The sequence below is a fragment of the Gorilla gorilla genome, chromosome 1 (genome assembly GCF_029281585.2).
Source record: "Gorilla gorilla gorilla isolate KB3781 chromosome 1, NHGRI_mGorGor1-v2.1_pri, whole genome shotgun sequence".
Classification (NCBI taxonomy): Eukaryota; Metazoa; Chordata; class Mammalia; order Primates; family Hominidae; genus Gorilla; species Gorilla gorilla.
Genome location: NC_073224.2, coordinates 73,454,547 through 73,472,669, shown reverse-complemented (window position 1 = coordinate 73,472,669; position 18,123 = coordinate 73,454,547). Strand labels below are relative to the sequence as shown.

The 18,123-nt window shown below is 44.6% G+C and overlaps 1 protein-coding gene across 2 annotated transcripts in view; it reads right to left on the bottom strand.

Moving 5' to 3' along the window:
- The window catches only part of NMNAT2 (nicotinamide nucleotide adenylyltransferase 2), a 174,040-nt gene that overhangs the window by 42,746 nt on the left and 113,171 nt on the right, over nt 1–18,123 (bottom strand). The window contains exons 1-3 of one of the 2 annotated variants that reach the window (XM_055367186.2): nt 14,055–14,518; nt 3,151–3,239; nt 2,235–2,302 (exon numbers count right to left, since the gene is read on the bottom strand). In XM_055367186.2, the coding sequence (XP_055223161.1) occupies nt 2,235–2,302; nt 3,151–3,239; nt 14,055–14,124 (227 nt within the window). In that variant the 5' untranslated portion in view covers nt 14,125–14,518. Of the gene's footprint in view, nt 1–2,234; nt 2,303–3,150; nt 3,240–14,054; nt 14,519–18,123 lie in introns of those variants that run through there. The other variant, XM_019027649.4, reaches the window with a different exon arrangement.

Here is an 18,123-nt window from a genome sequence, read left to right as displayed (position 1 = left end):
TGTGTACAATGCTCAGTACAGCATCTTGCTCTTATTGTTACCTGCAAAATAAACCCTCCTTTGGACCCTTGAGGATTGTGACAAGGATGAGCTGAGCCAGGCCTTTGTCAAGTGGTGGCCCAGGTTATCCTTGCCAGGCTGCAAACCCTCGAGAATCAGTCTTCCCTGCCTCCCTCTGCAGTGAGGTGCCTTGTGAGCGTGGAGGTGAGACATAACAGTCAGATGAGAGGGCACAGACACAACGATGGCCAGCCCCTCCGGGATACTGCTTGTGAAGTAAGCAGGGATCCAGCCCCAGACTGAGGCAGCACTGGGGCTTAATTGCCAACTTAATGATTTTTTTTTAGACGGAGTCTCGCTCTGTCACCCAGGCTGGAGTGCAGTGGCGAGACCTCGGCTCACTGCACCCTCCATCTCCTGGGTTCAAGTGATTCTCCTCCCTCAGCCTCCTGAGTAGCTGAGACTACAGGCACATGCCACCATGCCCAGTTAATTTTTGTATTTTTAGCAGAGATGGGGTTTCACCATGTTGTCCAGGCTGGTCTCAAACTCCTGACCTCAGGTGATCCGCCCACTTCGGCCCCCCAAAGTGCTGGGATTACAAGTATGATGAGCCCCCATGCCCTGCCTTGTCAAACATTTTCTTAGCAGTCGTGCATCCCCTTAACACCACCACCCTACCCCACCACACCACCACATACACATGCCTGAAGTGCCCAGAGATGAGATCCCACTAGCTGAAAACCCTTAGAGAGTCAGCTTGCCATTTGCCGGGACCCTCGCTCCCCCTAGATCCCTAGCCAGGCCCTGTGCCCTGGGAGCGCACCTGTGCCGGAAACAAACACTTCACCTGGCTAAATGGGCTCCCAGTGTCAGGCGCCCCACCCCAGCCAACCCCCATTTCTAGAGGCAGCTCTTAGACTCCCTAGTGATCTCAATTCTCAGGATTCTGATTTTCCAACTTAGAGCAGCCCAGGGAAGGTGGTAGGCACTCAGTAGATAGTTGTGGAATGAATGAGGGAATTATTCCAGAATCTTCTAAGCACATCCAAGCAGTAACAGTCTCCTGCCCAGTGATTTCCTCACGGGACCCTTATTCAAAGTCCCCAGCATCCCCAGAAGATCGGGAGTTACAATGTTAAGAGGCCTCATTTCTAATCCTTTCTTGCCTACGGATGTATCAATGTATCATTGCTCAAGCCCTTTGATTTCTCTGGGCCTGTTTCTCACCTGAGAAAAAGCAGCTGTCTCTCTACCTAAGCTTTGTCTTTAGGGGGATGAGAAAGTCTATAAAGGGCATGTGCTTCTCACACAAATCACTGCGCACAAATGGCAAGGATCACTGCTGAATTATTACTGTGGCTTCCCTTCACTGCTCTCATTCCCGCCCACCCCACTCTTCCTGGGCAAACTCTGCATTCCTCATTCTGAGGTCAGCATCCCATCACTTCGTCACTTCGCCCCTTTCATGGAAACCTCTAGGTGCTGCTTATTTTTCCATAGTGGGGTAAATTACAGCACAAATGGCATGCCATTATTTTTTTAAAACATCATCTTATCATGCAAATTATAACGGTAGGAACTTTGGGGAACATCATTAGCATAATTAGTGGAAGCTTGCTTTAATTACACTGCAAGCTCAGCGGAGGGGGGTGGAGGTGCCTTCCTAGCAGCACGTCTGGCCAGAAAGGCAGTGAGCAGGAAAGCCACCCAGTGGGTGTGATTTGGTGTGGCTGCCGTGATTTGGTGTGGCTGCCGTTAAGGGCAGGCCCGCACCTGTCTCCTGGGGCCAGTGTGGGGCCCTTAGGGAGCCTGAGTTCAGGAACGGGAAATTGTCAAGGTGAGGGAACATTCCCTGAAAGGTAGTGAGGGTTCACGGAAGTTAGTGGGAATGAAAGTGAGAGGCATTTCTGATTGTCTGGTCATGCTTCACCCAAAACCCAGTGATATTTCTGGAAGCTCCAAGAATCATGCCAGGACTCAGAGATGCCAAAGCAGATGAAACATTCAAATTCAAGCACATTCTTTACATTCATGGGCCTCATAGTTTGGTTCAAAAATAAAGTTATAGGTATCCCTGGAGGTCTACTTATTGCCTCCACAAGGCTAATATCTTGCCCCTGCCTCCCCATCCTTTCAGGATCCAAATTACTGCTGGAACTCTTCTTTTTTCTCCACCCCACTCCCAGTAAGTCTCCGGGCCGCTGCCTCTGGCATCTTCAGGCCAGTCCTACCTGATCCAATCGGAATTCTGGACGGCCAGCTGACACATGATGAGACGGTGCCGGCTTGACACGAGGCCCTGGGAAGCAACAGAGCAATCACTGGGAGACTCCCTCCGTTCCCCACAACATCCTTGGGATACCAGCCCAAGCCCACCCATTGTTAAAGTGCAGCCATTTTTCAGTCGTGAGAGGGAATGAAGAATGTGACCCCTTTACTTGTCTGTTTGCCACACAGGCAGGCCTGGAATGGTGGTGGGGAAAGGAAACAAATAAAGGGTGTGTGGTATATACCACCCCAACAAGGTCGATAGATGAGCCTCCATTTGCGAAGCAGCCCCTGTGTGCCCTGCAGAGATGAGACTTAACTCAGCAAATGTGGCCTTGTCTTATGGCTCAGTCTGGCTGGTTAGGTGAGTTTCCCCAGAGCCCACCAAGGTGCATCTGTGGGAGAAAGGGGTAATGACGGGTGGAGCTCCTAGATTTGCTGGGACACGTGGCAGGGAGGGATGAGCAGGGATATGAATTTTAAATCAGATTATAAAAGGCATAGGCCGTTTTCTCCTAAAATCCTGAGAAGACTTGCCCAGTGCAGCTCAACCCATAACCAGCTGCCAATCTGGCATCCACCATACCAAGCCACACCCAGTGGGTGTTCCTGCTCCTCTTTCAGTGAGTCCTGACCAGCCCGTAAGTGGCTCTACAGTCATGGACAGCTGGTCTTTCCAGCTACTGCTTCAACACCCATCCACTCAGGTCCGACTGTGGTCCTGAAATGGGAAGCAGGATGGACGCATGGACCTGGGCATTTTGTGTTTCCAGGAATCTTAGCAGAGACAGAGGGGGGGCAGTTTTTCTGCCAGGAACTATCAGGCCAGGGATGGGGGGACGGGGATCGAAGAGGAGAGGGGCACAGGAAGGAACCCACCTGTTTTCCATAGGAGTCGTGGACAGGGGAGACAATCCCGCCAATCACAATAAACCTTCCAGTTTTGTGCAGATAATCCCTGGCTCTTTCTAATTAAGAGAAGAAACCCACACATTATAAAGAGGAAAGGCATGGATTAAAGGTGATAATTGAAATCAATACGCTCAGCTCTGTAATGCTGGGGTTTATTTCCCATCTCTCTTGCCATTTAAATAGAAAATGTTAACTTTCAAAGCAAACGTTGGTGATTCAAAAGGTTACAGAACCAGATTTCAGCCCCCAAAGCAAAAGGATTTAGAACTCAAGGAGATTCATCCTGTTTTAAAAGTCCTCTGTGGGAGGAGCCAGTGTAGCTCAGAAGGATTTAAAACAAGCGCCTCATTAGCAGCCATTAGAGCTACAGATTGGAATTTACCCCTATTGTCACTTGCAGGAGTTAATAACGTGGAGGAGTAGTGTTTAAAAAATAAATAAATAAAAGCCTCCTTATAATATGAAAGATGTGCTGATTGCCTCATCTAATTATTCAGAAGAGAAAAACCACCAAAACAAATTTAAAGGGCCTTGTAGATAATTACAAAGAATTAGCAATCAACCCAGAAGACCACCATCTTAGACTTGGTTGAGACGAAAAATTTGGCCAGATAAAAGCCTTTTATCCTTTGGAAGGTATGCAATATTGCTTTTTCAAATCTATCAGACAAACCCAATTTTATTTTTGCAATAAATTTCGGCAAACAAGGAAGGGACTGAAAAGTCTGGTTCTATCTTACTTCCAAAACAATTCCTTTTAAGAATGTCAACAGGGGCCGGGTGTGGTGGCTCACACCTGTAATCCCAGTACTTTGGGAGGCCGAGGCAGGTAGATCACAAGGTCAGGAGTTCAAGACCAGCCTGGCCAACATGGTGAAACCCTTTTCTACTAAAAATACAAAACTTAGCCGGGCGCAGTGTCAGGTGCCTGTAATCCCAGTTACTCGGGAGACTGAGGCAGGAGAATCGCTTGAACCCGGGCAGCAGAGATTGCAGTGAGCTGAGATCATGCCACTGCACTACAGCCTGGGTGACAGAGGGAGACTCCTTCTAAAACCAAAACAAAACAAAACAAAAATTGTCAACAGGGCCTGAGCTTATTCCACTGAGGAAAAATCTAGCATGGAGTTTATAGTGAAGGAATTTTTAAGTAGAAGGCGGCCTGGGCAGCAAAGCTGGCTGTGTAGTTTACAAGCAAGTTTTCAGAATTACTTTGCTGGATTTCTTAACACTTGAAAAAAGATCTCACCATATTTGCTTCTTTTTCTTTCTTTCTTTGTTTTTTGAGACAAAGTCTCACCCTGTCACTTAGGCTGCAGTGCAGTGGTGTGATCTTGGCTCACTGCCACCTCTACCTTCTGGGTTCAAGCAATTCTCATGCCTCAGCCTCCCAAGTAGCTGAGATTACAGGCATGAGCCACCATGGTTGGCTAATTTTTGTATTTTTAGTAGAGACGGGTTCCACGTGTTGGCCAGGCTGGCCTCAAACTCCCGGCCTCAAGTGATCTGCCTGCCTTGGCCTCCCAAAATGCAAGGGTTACAAGCATGAGCCACGGCACTTGGCTGCTTCTTTTTCTTTCAATGTGAAATTTCTTAGATTTAAAAAAAAAAAATGAATAGACTATTTTTAACACCGTTTTAGATTCACAGAATAATTGAGCAGATTGTACATAAACTTCCATATATTCAGACCCCTCCCACCTTTTTACCTCCCTTCATGAAGTTTCCCCCATTATATTAATAATTTTGCACTAGTGTGGCACACTTGTCATACTTGACAAATCAATATTAACACATTATTAACTATAGTCAACAGTTTACATTAAGATTTACTCTGTGTTGTAGAGTTCTGTGGGTTTTGACAATTGTATCCCTCATTACAGTATCATGCCCAGTATTTTCATCCCCTAAAAATTCAGTGTTCCACCCATTCATGCCTCCTCTTTTCCCAAACCCCTGGCAACCACGGTTCTGTTTACTATTTCCACAGATTTGATGTTTCCAAAATGCCATATGGTTGGAATCATACAGTATGTAGCCTCTTTGGACTTGCTGTTTTCACTAAGCAGTATGCATTTAAAGTTCCTCCATGTCTTTTCATGGCTCGATAGCTCATTTCTTTCTTTTTCTTTGAGAGGAAGTCTCGCTCTTGTCCCCTAAGCTGGAGTGCAGTGGCGCCATCTCAGCTCACTGCAACCTCCGCCTCCCGGGCTTAAGCGATTCTCCTGCCTCAGCCTCCCAAGTAGTTGGGATTACAGGAGCCTACCACCATGCCCAGCTAATTTTTTGTATTTTTGGTAGAGATGGGGTTTCACTATGTTAGCCAAACTGGTCTCAAACTCCTGACCTCAGGAGATCCTCCTGCCACGGCCTCCCAAAGTGCTGGGATTACAGGCGTGAGCCACCGCGCCCGGCCGGCAGCTCATTTCTTTTAATCACTAAATGATAGCCTATTGTCTGGAAGTACTTCAGTTTATCCATTCATCTACCAAAGAACATCTTTGCTGCTTCCAGTTTTTAGTGATTATAAATAAGGCTGATATGACATTCACGTGCAGGTTTTTGTGAAGACATAAGTTAGGAAACCTACACAAAGAGCCATATGAATCATATGGTAAGATTATGTTTAGCTTTTTAAGAGGCTGTCAAATTGTCTTCCAAAGTGGTTGTGCCATTTTATATTCCTACCAGGAATGAATGAGACTTTCTGTTGCTCCAAATTCTTACCAGCATTTGGCATTATTTGGATTTTAATAAGTGTGTCACTCTGATAAGTGTGTCATATTTGCTTTTTTTTTTGACGGAGTCTAGCTCTGTCGCCCAGGCTGGAGTACAGTGGCACCATCTTGGCTCACTGCAACATCCGCCTCCTGGGTTCAAGTGATTCTTGTGCCTCAGCCTCATAAGTAGCTGGGATTACAGATGTGCACCACCATACCCAGCTAATTTTTTTATTTTTTAGTAGAGATGGGATTTCACCATGTTGGCCAGGCTGGTCTTGAACTCCTGACCTCAGGTGATCTGACCACCTCAGCCTCCCAAAGTGCTGGGATTACAGGCATGAGCCACTGCACCCGGCCCCATATTTGCTTTTTAAAAGAGTTGTAGTACTTCACTTGTTTTCAGATCTTATTCTGAGGCCAAATTAAAGGCCTTGCAACAATCTATTCTGATATTTGAAGAAATTGCACAGCCTCTCCCTGTTTCTCTTGGACCTTCACACTCCGGTCCTCTTCGGGGTCATTTCTATCTGGCCCTTGGCAGTCACAGACCCGCTGCTGCAATAAGCCAGAACTTCTTTACTCTCCCTGTCCTCCAAATAGTGCCTTCTAACTCTTCACTTCCCAAGCACTTCATTCAAACCCAGCTCTACCCTACCCCACGTCTAGCATGCCTTCCCTGCCCAACATCCTCCTGATCTGGACTTATTTCCCGGCCACCTCACTAATCTCACTATGCATCCAGTGCAGTCCAAGGGACCTGGAAACTGTTTCTGTAAAATGCCTTCTTTGCAAAGTTGTTGTGAGGATCAAATCAAATTACGAAAGTAAAAGTGCATAGCGCTAAGTGGTTTTACTGGAGAATTCCACATAAAGAACTAAAACCAAGTCTACATAAACTCTTCTAGAAAGTAGAAAAGGAAGGAACCCTTTTTTTTTTTTTTGAGACGGAGTTTCACTCTTGTTGCCCAGGCTGGAGTGCAACGGCGTGATCTCGGCTCACCACAACCTCTGCCTCCCGGGTTCAAGCGATTCTCCTGCCTCCGCCTCCCGAGTAGCTGGAATTACAGGGATGTGCCACCATCCCCGGCTAATTTTGTATTTTTAGTAGAGACAAGTTTTCTCCATGTGGTCAGGCTGGTCTCGAACTCCCGACCTCAGGTGATCTGCCCACCTCGGCCTCCTAAAGTGCTGGGATTACAGGCGTGAGACACCATGCCCGGCCTAGGAAAGAACACTTTTCAATTTATTTTATAAAGCCAGTATTACCCTGATATCAAAACCAGGCAAAGATAGTACAAAGAAGAAACCACAGGCCAATATCCTTTATGATTGAATACTCAAAAATCCTTAACAAATGTTAGCAAATAGAATCCAGCTATATATAGAAAGAATTATACACTGTGACTAAGTGGTGTATATTCCAGGGATAAAAGGCTGTTTTTTTCAGTATTTGAAAAATCATTCAATGTAATCCACCAGCAAGCTAAAGAAAAATCTCATGATCCTATCAATTGATGCAGAAAAAGCGTTTGACAAAATTCAACATTCATTCATGACAAAAACTCTCAGTATAATAGGAATAGAAAGAAACGTCCTCAACTTGACAAAGAGCATCTGCAAAAACCTGCAACTAACATCATACTTAGTGGTGAAAGATTGAATGCTTTCTCCCTAAAATCAAGAACAAGGAAGGAAGTCTGCTCTCATTGCTGTTATTCAACCAGAAGTTCTAGTGCACACCATAAGGCAAGAAAAGGAAATAAAAGGCATACAGATAAAAAAAGGAAAATAAAAAAACCTGTCTCTATTTGTAGATGACTTGATGATCTACCTAGAAATCCCAATAAATTTACAAGGAAACTCCAGCAACTAATAAGTGAGTTCAACAAGGTCATAAGTTACAAGATCAACATAAGAAAATTAATTGTATTTCCATATGCTAGCAACAAACAAGTGGAAATCAAAATAAAAATACAAAGCAAATGTTAATCAATCCAATGAAATACTTAGGTATAAATATAATAAAACATATACAGGGCTTGTATGTTAAAAACTACAAGATGCTGATGAAAGAAATCAAAGAAGATCTAAATAAATGTAGAGACCTATGCATTTTAAATCTTAACTGAGAGTCTCTTTCAAGGATGCCTTCAACCCTTTCTTCCCATATGCACTGTATCTATGTTGCCTCTGTGAACACAGGAACATATATTTGAATTCAGCGCCACAACAAGTACCAGAAGATGCTGACAATCCTAAATTTATTTGGGTGATCATGCTTCTATTGAGTTGGATGGCATAGTCTAGTGGTTAGGAACAAAAACAACAACAAAAAGAGACATACTATCTTATGGATTGGAAGATGCAACACAGTCAAGATGCTAATTCTCCCCAAAATGATATGAAATTTAATGTATTTCTTGTCAAAATCACAACAAGATTTTTTAAAGTGTAAATATCAACAGAATTCTAAAATGTGTATGGAAAGTTATAGGAGCTAGAACAGTTCATAGCAGCTTTATTTGTAATAATCAAATACGGGAAACAACCCAAATGTCCTACGATAGGTAAATGGTTAACTAAACTGTGGTACACCCATACCATGGAGTACTACTCAGCAATAAAAAGGAACAAATTGGCTGGGCACCGTGGCTCATGCCTGTAATCCCAGCACTTTGGGAGGTAGAGGTGGGTGGATCACTTGAGATCAGGAGTTCGAGACCAGCCTGGCCAACCTGGTGAAACCCCGTCTATACTAAAAATACAAAAATTAGCTGGGCATGGTGGGTGGCACACACTTGTAATCCCAGCTACTTGGGAGGCTGAGGTGGGAGGATTGCTTGAACCTGGGAGGTGGAGGTTGCAGTGAGCCAAGATGGCGCCACTGCACTCCAGCCTGGGTGACACAGCGAGACTCTGTCTCAAAAAAAAATAAAAAATAAAAAAAGGAACAAATTATTGATATGTGCAAGAACTTGGATGGATCTTTAGTTCATTATTCTGAGTGAAGAAAAGGCAATCTCAAAAGTTTGCTTATTGTATGATTTTATTTATACAACATGGTCAAAAAGTTGTTTAAAAGCCTGGACATTTCAGCTCATGCTTGTAATTCCAACATTTTGGGAGGCTGAGGCAGGAGGCTCACTTGACCTAGGAGTTCATGACCAACATGGGCAACATAGTGAGACCTCTGTGTCTTAAAAAAAAAAAAAAAAGGTGTTAAAGGTGTTAAGAAGATTAATGCTTTCCAGGGGTTAGGGATGGTGGGTCAGGGAAAGGAGTGGGTATGACTTTAAAGCTGTAGCTTGTGGGAGATCTTTGTGGTAATAGGCTAGTTCTATAGCTTACTTGTGTTGGTTCTGTAAATCTACCCTTTTGATAAGATAACATATAAACTATACATACACCTTATACCAATGTCAATGTTCTCATTTTGATATTCTACTATAGTTATAGAAAATAGAACTGCTATGGTCTGAATGTCTGCCTCTCCAAAATTCATATGCTGAAATCTAATCTCCAACATGTTGCTATTAAGAGACGGGGCCTTTGGGAGGTGACTAGGTCATGAGGGTGGAACCCTCATGGATGGAATTACAGCCCTTATAAAGAGGCCTGGGGGAGCCCATTTGCCCTTCCTCCTTGTGAGGACACATAGAAGGCAACATTTAGGCTGGGCACAGTGGCTCATGACTGTAATCCCAACACTTTGGGAGGCCGAGGTGGGCATATCATGAGGTCAGGAGTTCGAGACCAGCCCGGCCAATATGGTGAAACCCCGTCTCTACTAAAAATACAAAAATTAGCCAGGCGTGGTGGCGTGTGCCTGTAGTCCCAGCTACTTGGGAGGCTGAGGCAGAAGAATCGCTTGAACCCAGGAGACAGAGGTTGCAGTGAGCCGAGACTGCACCACTGTACTCCAGCCTGGGTGACAGAGACAGACTCTGAGACTCCATCTAAAAAAAAAAAAAAGGCACCATGGCACCATTTATCAGTAACAGGCCTTCACCAGACACCACATCTGCCTGGGCCTTTATCTTGTACTTCCCAGCCTCCAGAACTGTGAGCAATAAATTTATGTTATTTATAAACTACCCAGTCTAAGGTATTTTGTTACAGCAGCCCAAATGGACTAAGTCAGTAACCACTAGGGGAAACTGGGTGAAGAGTACATGGTATCTCTCTGTATTAATCTTGCAACTTCCTGCAAATCTACAGTTATCTCAAAAAAAAAGTTTTTGAAATGTTCATGATAAATTATAGAACCCTGCAATTTTAAGGTGGTGGTGTGCAAACCCCAGGCAGTGGCAAGCAAGCTGGAGGAGTTAGATGCTTCTGAAACTTTATTTCTGTTCATACCTTTCCAGCTTTGCTGCTGTGTAGATTAGAAGATTTTGGTTTGTTACATTGTGGGTTGTGTTGTCTAAAGCTGTGCTTCTTAAACTTTCATGTGCATATGAATCCTCTGGGGGTCTTTTTAGAATATAGACTCTGATTCTATGGGTCTGGGATGGAACCTGAGATCAGAGGCAAGATTGGCATGAGATAAGTGGGGCAGGATTGTTTAAGTGCTGAGTCAGATCTCGCCTTTATTCAAAATGTTGATATTTTGTTTATCAAGGATTTTTGCAGTGATTTTGATATTTTAAAATATTGTTTATTTTGATTACTGAGTTTGGGGGCACCTCCTTACATTTTGCACTAGAGGAGGCCATCTCTCACCCTAGTCCCAGGCTTGCCTGAGATTCGGCATTTCTGGCAAGCTCCCAAATGAGACCAAGGCTGCAGGTCTGCAGATTAGATTTTAAATAGCAAGCGACTAAAGACAGGTGGAGCAGCCCCTGCCATGTTAGAATACCCACAAAAGAGGCTCTCCTCCCTTCCCCACTCCACCACCATCTCCAACTTGCATGACAAGGGCATTTCTGCACATTGGTAGAAAGCCAGCCCATTGGCAAAGCTGTAGCTATGGCCCTGGAATTTAATTTCATGCCAGGCTTCCCAAAATGAGGTCTATTTTTGCCCATCAGTTCTGCCCCAAAGAAGGAGCCAAATTACTCTAACATTAGACATGCAAGTCAGACCCGCTCTCCAAAGATGGTCACCATCTTTGCTCCTGTGCTCATGGAGGAGGACTCCATGACCATTGCCACTTCCTGTCCTCAGGACCCTGAGGGTCCACTGTGTCTCATGGCTCATTCCAGGCCACTTGGAACCAGGTAAATCTCCCTTCCTTATAGCCTGTGCTGGATGCTTGGATGTCCAGCCAAGGACAGACACGACATGAGTGATTTACCCATTAATAAAAATTCATGAGACACACATATCCTCCTGGCTACTCAGTGAACCTGGCTGACATGTGTAATCTACTCCTTCCTTCTAGGAAGTTAATGGAAGAAACACTGTGGTCAGAGCATCAACACTAACTCCATTTTTCCTTTTCAGCTGCGATTAGAAATGACCCCTTCTGAATTGTAGTCACAGCTGGAGCTGCCTGTATTTTCCGTTTGTGAATTTCCCAAAGATTGTCTGGATTTGTAAACATTCTAAATTTTAGGAAGACCAAGTGCTGGATGATAAAGGAAGAAATCAAGCTTTGAGTGCCTCTTAGAATTCCTGCTTAGGAGTTAAGAAAAAAACTTTAAGGAATCATCCCTGTGGCCTACTAAACTGAACCTTGAGTGTTCCCTAACAAACATTTAATAAGTGCTTATTATGTTGAAGGCTCTGTCCCAGTCGCTATAAGGGACATAGAGAAGTAAAAGATACAATTCCCATCTCCAAGGAGCCCAGGTTTTTGATGCGGGCCACAGCATATACTTTGCTGAAATAATAAGATACCAAAATGAACAGCAGAGACATTAAGTGCTATAGGACTTCAGGGAGGGAGTCATCCCACTGGGATGGGGTGGCCTAGGAAGTCTTCCTAGAACAGATTAGACCTAAGCTAGAATCCAACAGCAGAGAAGAGGAAGGTGTTATTAACTTCGTCTTTTTATTTTCTGTATTTTGATGTTTGACATCTGGGGACTTGCTGACCCTTGAAGGGAGGAATTATCCCTCTAGCCAATTCCTAGAGATAGCAAATAACTGGCCCTTGAGCACACTTTTCAAAGGCAAACCAACCAATCCAGACCAACCATGCCCCTAACTACCTTCACTATTGGGCTCTCACACTCAGGGCCACTGTTCCCCTGCCCTAATCTCCCCAGGGCTAGGTACCGAACAACTAGGGATATCCCCTATGCCCCAGAGGCTGCTGAATTTATTTAAACTAGGCAAAGGAGAGCCTGCCTCACCTGTCATTCCCAGAACCACAATCACATCTTTTGCCCTTGTTTCTCCACTCCGTCTGCCTTCTGACTAACCCTGGAGCCTCCTTGCTGGCCCCCTATGACTCAGTGTGCCCCCGTCCTCTTGGGACCTGTGAGTATAACAACTTTCAACAGCAGCCATCTCCTGATCTGTTGGCCTTGTCATATCTAAAAAATAGTAAAACCTCAATTTTAAAACAGAAGGAAGATACTCATTCCAGGGGGACAAAGCGAGGTGAGCAGATGAACTGAGTCAGGAACAAAGTCTCTAAGCCCTACTGAAGCCTCCTTTTCTTGGCTTTATTTGTTTGAAAAGCAATGATACCATTTTCATCCACTGTCACCAAGGGTGTCTCACCCTCCCCCACACAGCCTGGAGCAACTTTGCAAAACTGAGGGGAAGAGGCTAGCTGAGAAGAAGGCAGGGAAGAATTAGGCCAAATTAGGAGGGTTTTGAGTGCCAAACCAAGGAATTAACTTACTGACCATTTGTTGGTGATCTGCTCTGTGTTAGGCGCAGGGTTAGGCACTTGGGTCTGTATTTTCTCATCTTAAATTTCACAGCAACTGTGTAAGTTGTTAGATGATATAATCACTATTTTCCAAATAAGGAAGCCAAGGTTCAGAGTCCTTAAGCAGTTTTGCCTGAGATCACAGAGACAGGAAGTGGCTTTTGGAATTTGAAGTGGGATTTGAACACAGAATTTTCGACTCTAAGGTGAGTGCTTATTCGATTTGGTCCTTTAGTCCCAGATCCTTTCGTTCCAGTCTGGATAGTTTTGGGAAGCAGGGAGCTGGGTGATCACATTCTTCAGGGAGCGTGAAACAGACAATCCTACCAGGCCCTCCCTCTTCAAGTTGTCCAGCCTAAGCCTTAAGACAGTTTTCCAGTGAGATAGTTCTACTTGAGTCTGAAGTAAGTCTGAAAGCACAGTACGGTCCATGAAGTTTGATCCATATGTGGGACCACAGGAGCCTACCATGCCATCCCTTGGAACTGTTAGCTGAGTGGGCTGAGGCTCCCAATAAATACAGGCTAGTTATGGATTTCCTCTCCACAGGGAGCAATTTTCCTTGCTCTTCCTCCAGCCAGTCAGCCATGCCTAGGCCACCCATCTACTAACACTTGTCCTCAGACCCCTGGGCGGAGAATGTGGGTACACCAGCACAATGCCCTCTCCCTGCCCTCATACCCTTTATTCCAATGCACTATGGAGTCAGCATCTTCCCAGGCCTGTGTCTGTGACTCATGATGGCAGCTGGATTTCCCAATTTACCAATACTTATGTGACTTGTGTCTTGGGTATTTAAGGTTTGAGGCTGGGTGGAAGTTTTCTAGGAAGACAAAGGAACAGGAAGTAGTGGAAGACATTTTTGGAAAAGGGTGCAGCACGTATAAAGGCATGAAGATATGAGATTTTGCAGGTAATGAAGAAAAGAGCAATATGCCAGAAAGAAAGATGTAAGTAGAAGAAGGTAAGGCTGGAAAGAAAGTGGGGTAGATAGCATGATAGGAACAGGGTTTTCTTAGGAGAAACAATCGATTGCAGAAGGCACATGATGGCAGCTGGATTTCCCAAGGGGATGATAGGTTACCCACATTTGGTATATTCTTCTACCCAGACTCAGTGGCCAGTGACTGGCCAGCAGAAGGTGGGGGCTGGGCTTACATGCATATAGGGATCAGGCTGATGTCCCTAAACAGGCATGCACAGAGCAGCCCTGCAAACCTTGAGAAGCTCCGCTGGAGACAGAATCCTGTTTTCTTGACCATCTGCACCTCCCTCCAGCTGCCCCGCCCTCATGCCATGTGCCTCAGGCTGTCTGAACTCACCAGAGAGAGTAACAAACACTTCCCAGAGCTCCTGGCAGGCCTGAATTTCCTCTAGTTCCTGGATTTCCATCTATTTGTCTGGCTTTTGCAGCCACTACTTGCAGCCCTGCGCTGGCCATCAGAGAGTAACACAAAGTGGTGCAGTTGCTCCCTCATTGCTGCTGATCTTGTTTGCTCCACTACCTCCAGCTTGGGAGAATTTTAATCCCTTTGTCCTTACAGCCAGGAAATGATTTATGACCCTCCCTTCCATAACTGTCACTTCTGCCAGACCATGCTGAGAGAACCTCTCATATGCTCCCGCTTGTAGGAGCCACTCCGGAAGTGCGGCCTCTGTTCAAATCCTTTCCACTGGAAAAACTACCCCATTCCCATCCCGCATCCTTTCCAAATCAGGCTCCAGGCTTCTTGGAATTCGCCCATTGTTGAAAAAGGCTTTTTTTTTTTTTTTTTTGTATTTATTTCTTCAGAAATGGAAAGCTAAATATATATGTAAAAATGTGACACAAACTAAATATATATGTAAAAATATGACACGAAACCAAGGTTTCCCCTTCAGCGAAACTCAAAAACACATGAGAGAATTCTTTCAGAAACCCACAGACTGTGGTACTAAATATAGCTGGGCGGGGGGTGGAGTGGGGCAGGGGATAGAGTGGAAGGTGGGGAGGAAGCACTGAAGACAGGAGGAGGACATGTGATGGAGAAGCCCACCTTGGCTCCTCATTAGGGTATCAAGTCTGTGTCATTTGCATGGAATCAGGCTCTATTTTTAACTACACATCTATTTTATTCTACACTTTTATTAACCTTTCTGAGTACAAGTTTACCATACACGCTTCTTAACATAGGGATAATTCGAGCTTTGAAATAGACTTTATCCAGGAGATAGCTGTTTTTCTTGGGTAAAACAGGTGACAGAATATTCAGCATAGATTACTTTTTGCGAAGGTATGGCAGTGCTGAGGCTGCAGTGCGGGGATTTTTTGAAAGGTCAAAAGTTGATTTTTCCCTAAAGAATGATATTGGAAAAACAGTTTCCTTTACAGCCTTTTTTTTTTTTTTTTTTTTTTAAAAGAAAGAGTTTCTCTCTTGTTGCCCAGGCTGGAGTGCAGTGGCATGAACTCGGCTCACTGCAACCTCCACCTTCCAGGTTCAAGTGATTCTCCCGCCTTAGCCTTCCAAGTAGCTGGGATTACAAGCTTGCGCCACCATACCCGGCCAATTTTTTGTATTTTTAGTAGAGATGGGGTTTCACCATGTTGGCCAGGCTGTTCTCAAACTCCTGACCTCAGGTGGTCCACCTGCTTCGGCCTCCCAAAGTGCTGGGATTATAGGTGTGAGCCAGCGCGCCCGGCCCTTTACAGCTTTCTTATTTGTGTTTATCTTCCCTCTCTACTTCCCCTAGTAAGAATATCTTCATGGAACAGAGTTCCCTTCTAGGGAAACAGCTGTCCAGGTTTGCAGGGGACTTTCTTGGTTTTAGCACTAAAAATCCCGTGTCCTGGGAGACCTTAGTCCCCAACAAACTGTGTTGGTTGGTGCTGCAGGCTGAATAATGGCCTTCCAAAAGTGTTCACAATCTAATTCCTGGCACCTGTGAATATGTTATCTTAACATGGTAAAAGGAATCCAGATAGCCCCTGGAAGCTAGAAAAGGCAAAAGAATGGATTTTTCCAGAAAGAATGTTTTCTTCCAGAAAGAACATTCTTTGATTTTCAAACTTCTATAAGATCATAAATTTGTATTGTTTTAAGCTAATACGTTTCCAGTAATTTATTACAGCAGCAATAGGAAGTGAATACAGTTGGTTACCCAGCCCCTCCCTCAACCAGGATGCCCAATGAACCACTGAACCACTCATGCACTGAACCAAAGAAGCTCAATTACTGCATTGAGTGGAGAAACAAAGCCAGCTCATTGAAAATGTACCATGTGTAAGAATTTCAGGGACACAGAAAGACACAGTTTTAAATTAATTCCACTGTTATTTTGGACTTTTCTCTAAGAAACCTGAAAGTAAAGAAATGCACAATAACCTACACGTGCCCCAAAATAAAGCCTTTGTAATTCCTTAGGTTAAAATACTTACCTCCACCTAGAGGCAACAGAGCATGTTTACAGGTTCAGATTTAAATCCTGCCCCAGGTGTCACCAGCTGGGTGACCTTGGGTACCCAGCTAGTTACTCAATTGCTCTGGCTGCCAACTCTCATCCCTAGGCTGGAGGTAATAATATTAATCTGGCTCACAGTGTTGTTAGATAAACTGTATAAAGAGTTTAGCACAGCACCGGCACTCAGGGACGTTGGCCATATTTCTATTTCCTGAGGAAGTCCAACCACTCCTTGGGGAGGAAAGTAGAGGGGGACAAAGAAGACTCAAAAACTCTTTGAAAAAAAAATGTGCAGCTTGCCAATGTGGGAGTTATTAAATCTGAGAAGATTTTCTTTTGACCAGCAAAGATTGTCCCTGGCCCCAGTGAGATGTTTTTCTTGGTCTCGCTGTCCCTTTTGTCCTGCTTCCCTTAGAGAGAGCAGATGTTCCCTTTCCGGCTTAGAAAGTCATCTCTAGAGAGTGAGGGTCTGACTACAACCAGACCCTGGTATCTTCTCTCCTCTTTAAGTGAAACCAAACAAAGGGTTCTTTTTTTTTTTTGAGATGGAGTTTTGTTCTTGTTGCTCAGGCTGGAGTGCAATGGTGTGATCTCGGCTCACTGCAACCTCTGCCTCCTGGGTTCAAGTGATTCTCCTGCCTCAGCCTCCCTAGTAGCTGGAATGTATTTTTTTTTTTTTTTTTTTTTAGACATAGTTTTGCTTCTGTTGCCCAGGCTGGAGTGCAATGGCGTGATCTTGGCTCACTGCAACCTCTGTCTCCTGGGTTCAAGTGATTCTCCTGCCTCAGCTTACCAAGTAGCTGGAATTACAGGCTCCAACCACCACACCTGGCTAATTTTTGTATTTTTAATAGAGACAGGGTTTCACCACATTGGCTAGGCTGGTCTTGAACTCCTGACCTCAGGTGATCTGCCCACCTCGGCCTCCCAAAGTGCTGAGATTACAGGCGTGAGTCATGCATTCAGCCTAAGTTTTGTATTTTTAGTGGAGTCGGGGTTTCAACATTTTGGCCAGTCTGGTCTCGAACTTCTGACTTCAGGTGATCTGCCCGCCTCGTCCTCCCAGAGTGCTGGGATTATAGGCATGAGCTGCCGCACCTGGCCCAAACGAAGTATTCTGAGTAATGTCAGAGAAGCCAAGGTTGGGGAAGGCATGTGCTGCACTTGGGCAGATTTCGACAGACTTTAATGCTTCAGCTGAGGTGTGTTTGGATGATGGATGGGGGAGAGCCGCATGCAGGAACGTCAGGCTGGCCTACAGTTCTCCAGGTTATTGATTGAGCTCTGCTGGCATTGGGACAGAGGAAGTTTCTGCTGCGATGGATGACCCTACTTTGAAAAGTTTCATTTGTCTTATGAGTCTCAGAGCTCATAGAGGATTTTGCTGCTTTTCCCTCAACTGACCCAGAGGTATGATCCCAGGGGACACCAACATGAAGCAATCTTAAAATGGCCTTTAGGATTCTGATGTGAAATAAGATACCACTGTGTATCACTTAAAGCAAATGTTTTTAAAATGACAGTGATTAGTGCCCGTGAGGATGGGGAAGTGTACATTCTAACACGTGGTTCAAGAGAGCATAAATTGATAAAGCCTGTTAGGAGGGCAATATGGCAGTCAGCATCTATCAAAATGACAGATGGGCATGACCTTGGCCTGGCACTTCCACCTCCAGGAATCCATACTACAGAAAAAACTTGCGCATGTGCACAGAGATGTATTCAAAACGATAGTTCACTTCCGCATTATTCGTAATAGTAAAAAATCAAGACTAAAAAAGGAAGCTGTTAAATGTTGGTACGTCCATTTGAAGGAATATTATACAGCCATTTAAAAGAATGAAGTAGATTTATCTAATCTGACATGGGAAGATCTCCAAGACACATCAGTAGGTGGGAAAAAAAATCAAATCACAGAACAATACCAAATAAAACTGTGAGTCTAAAGTAACT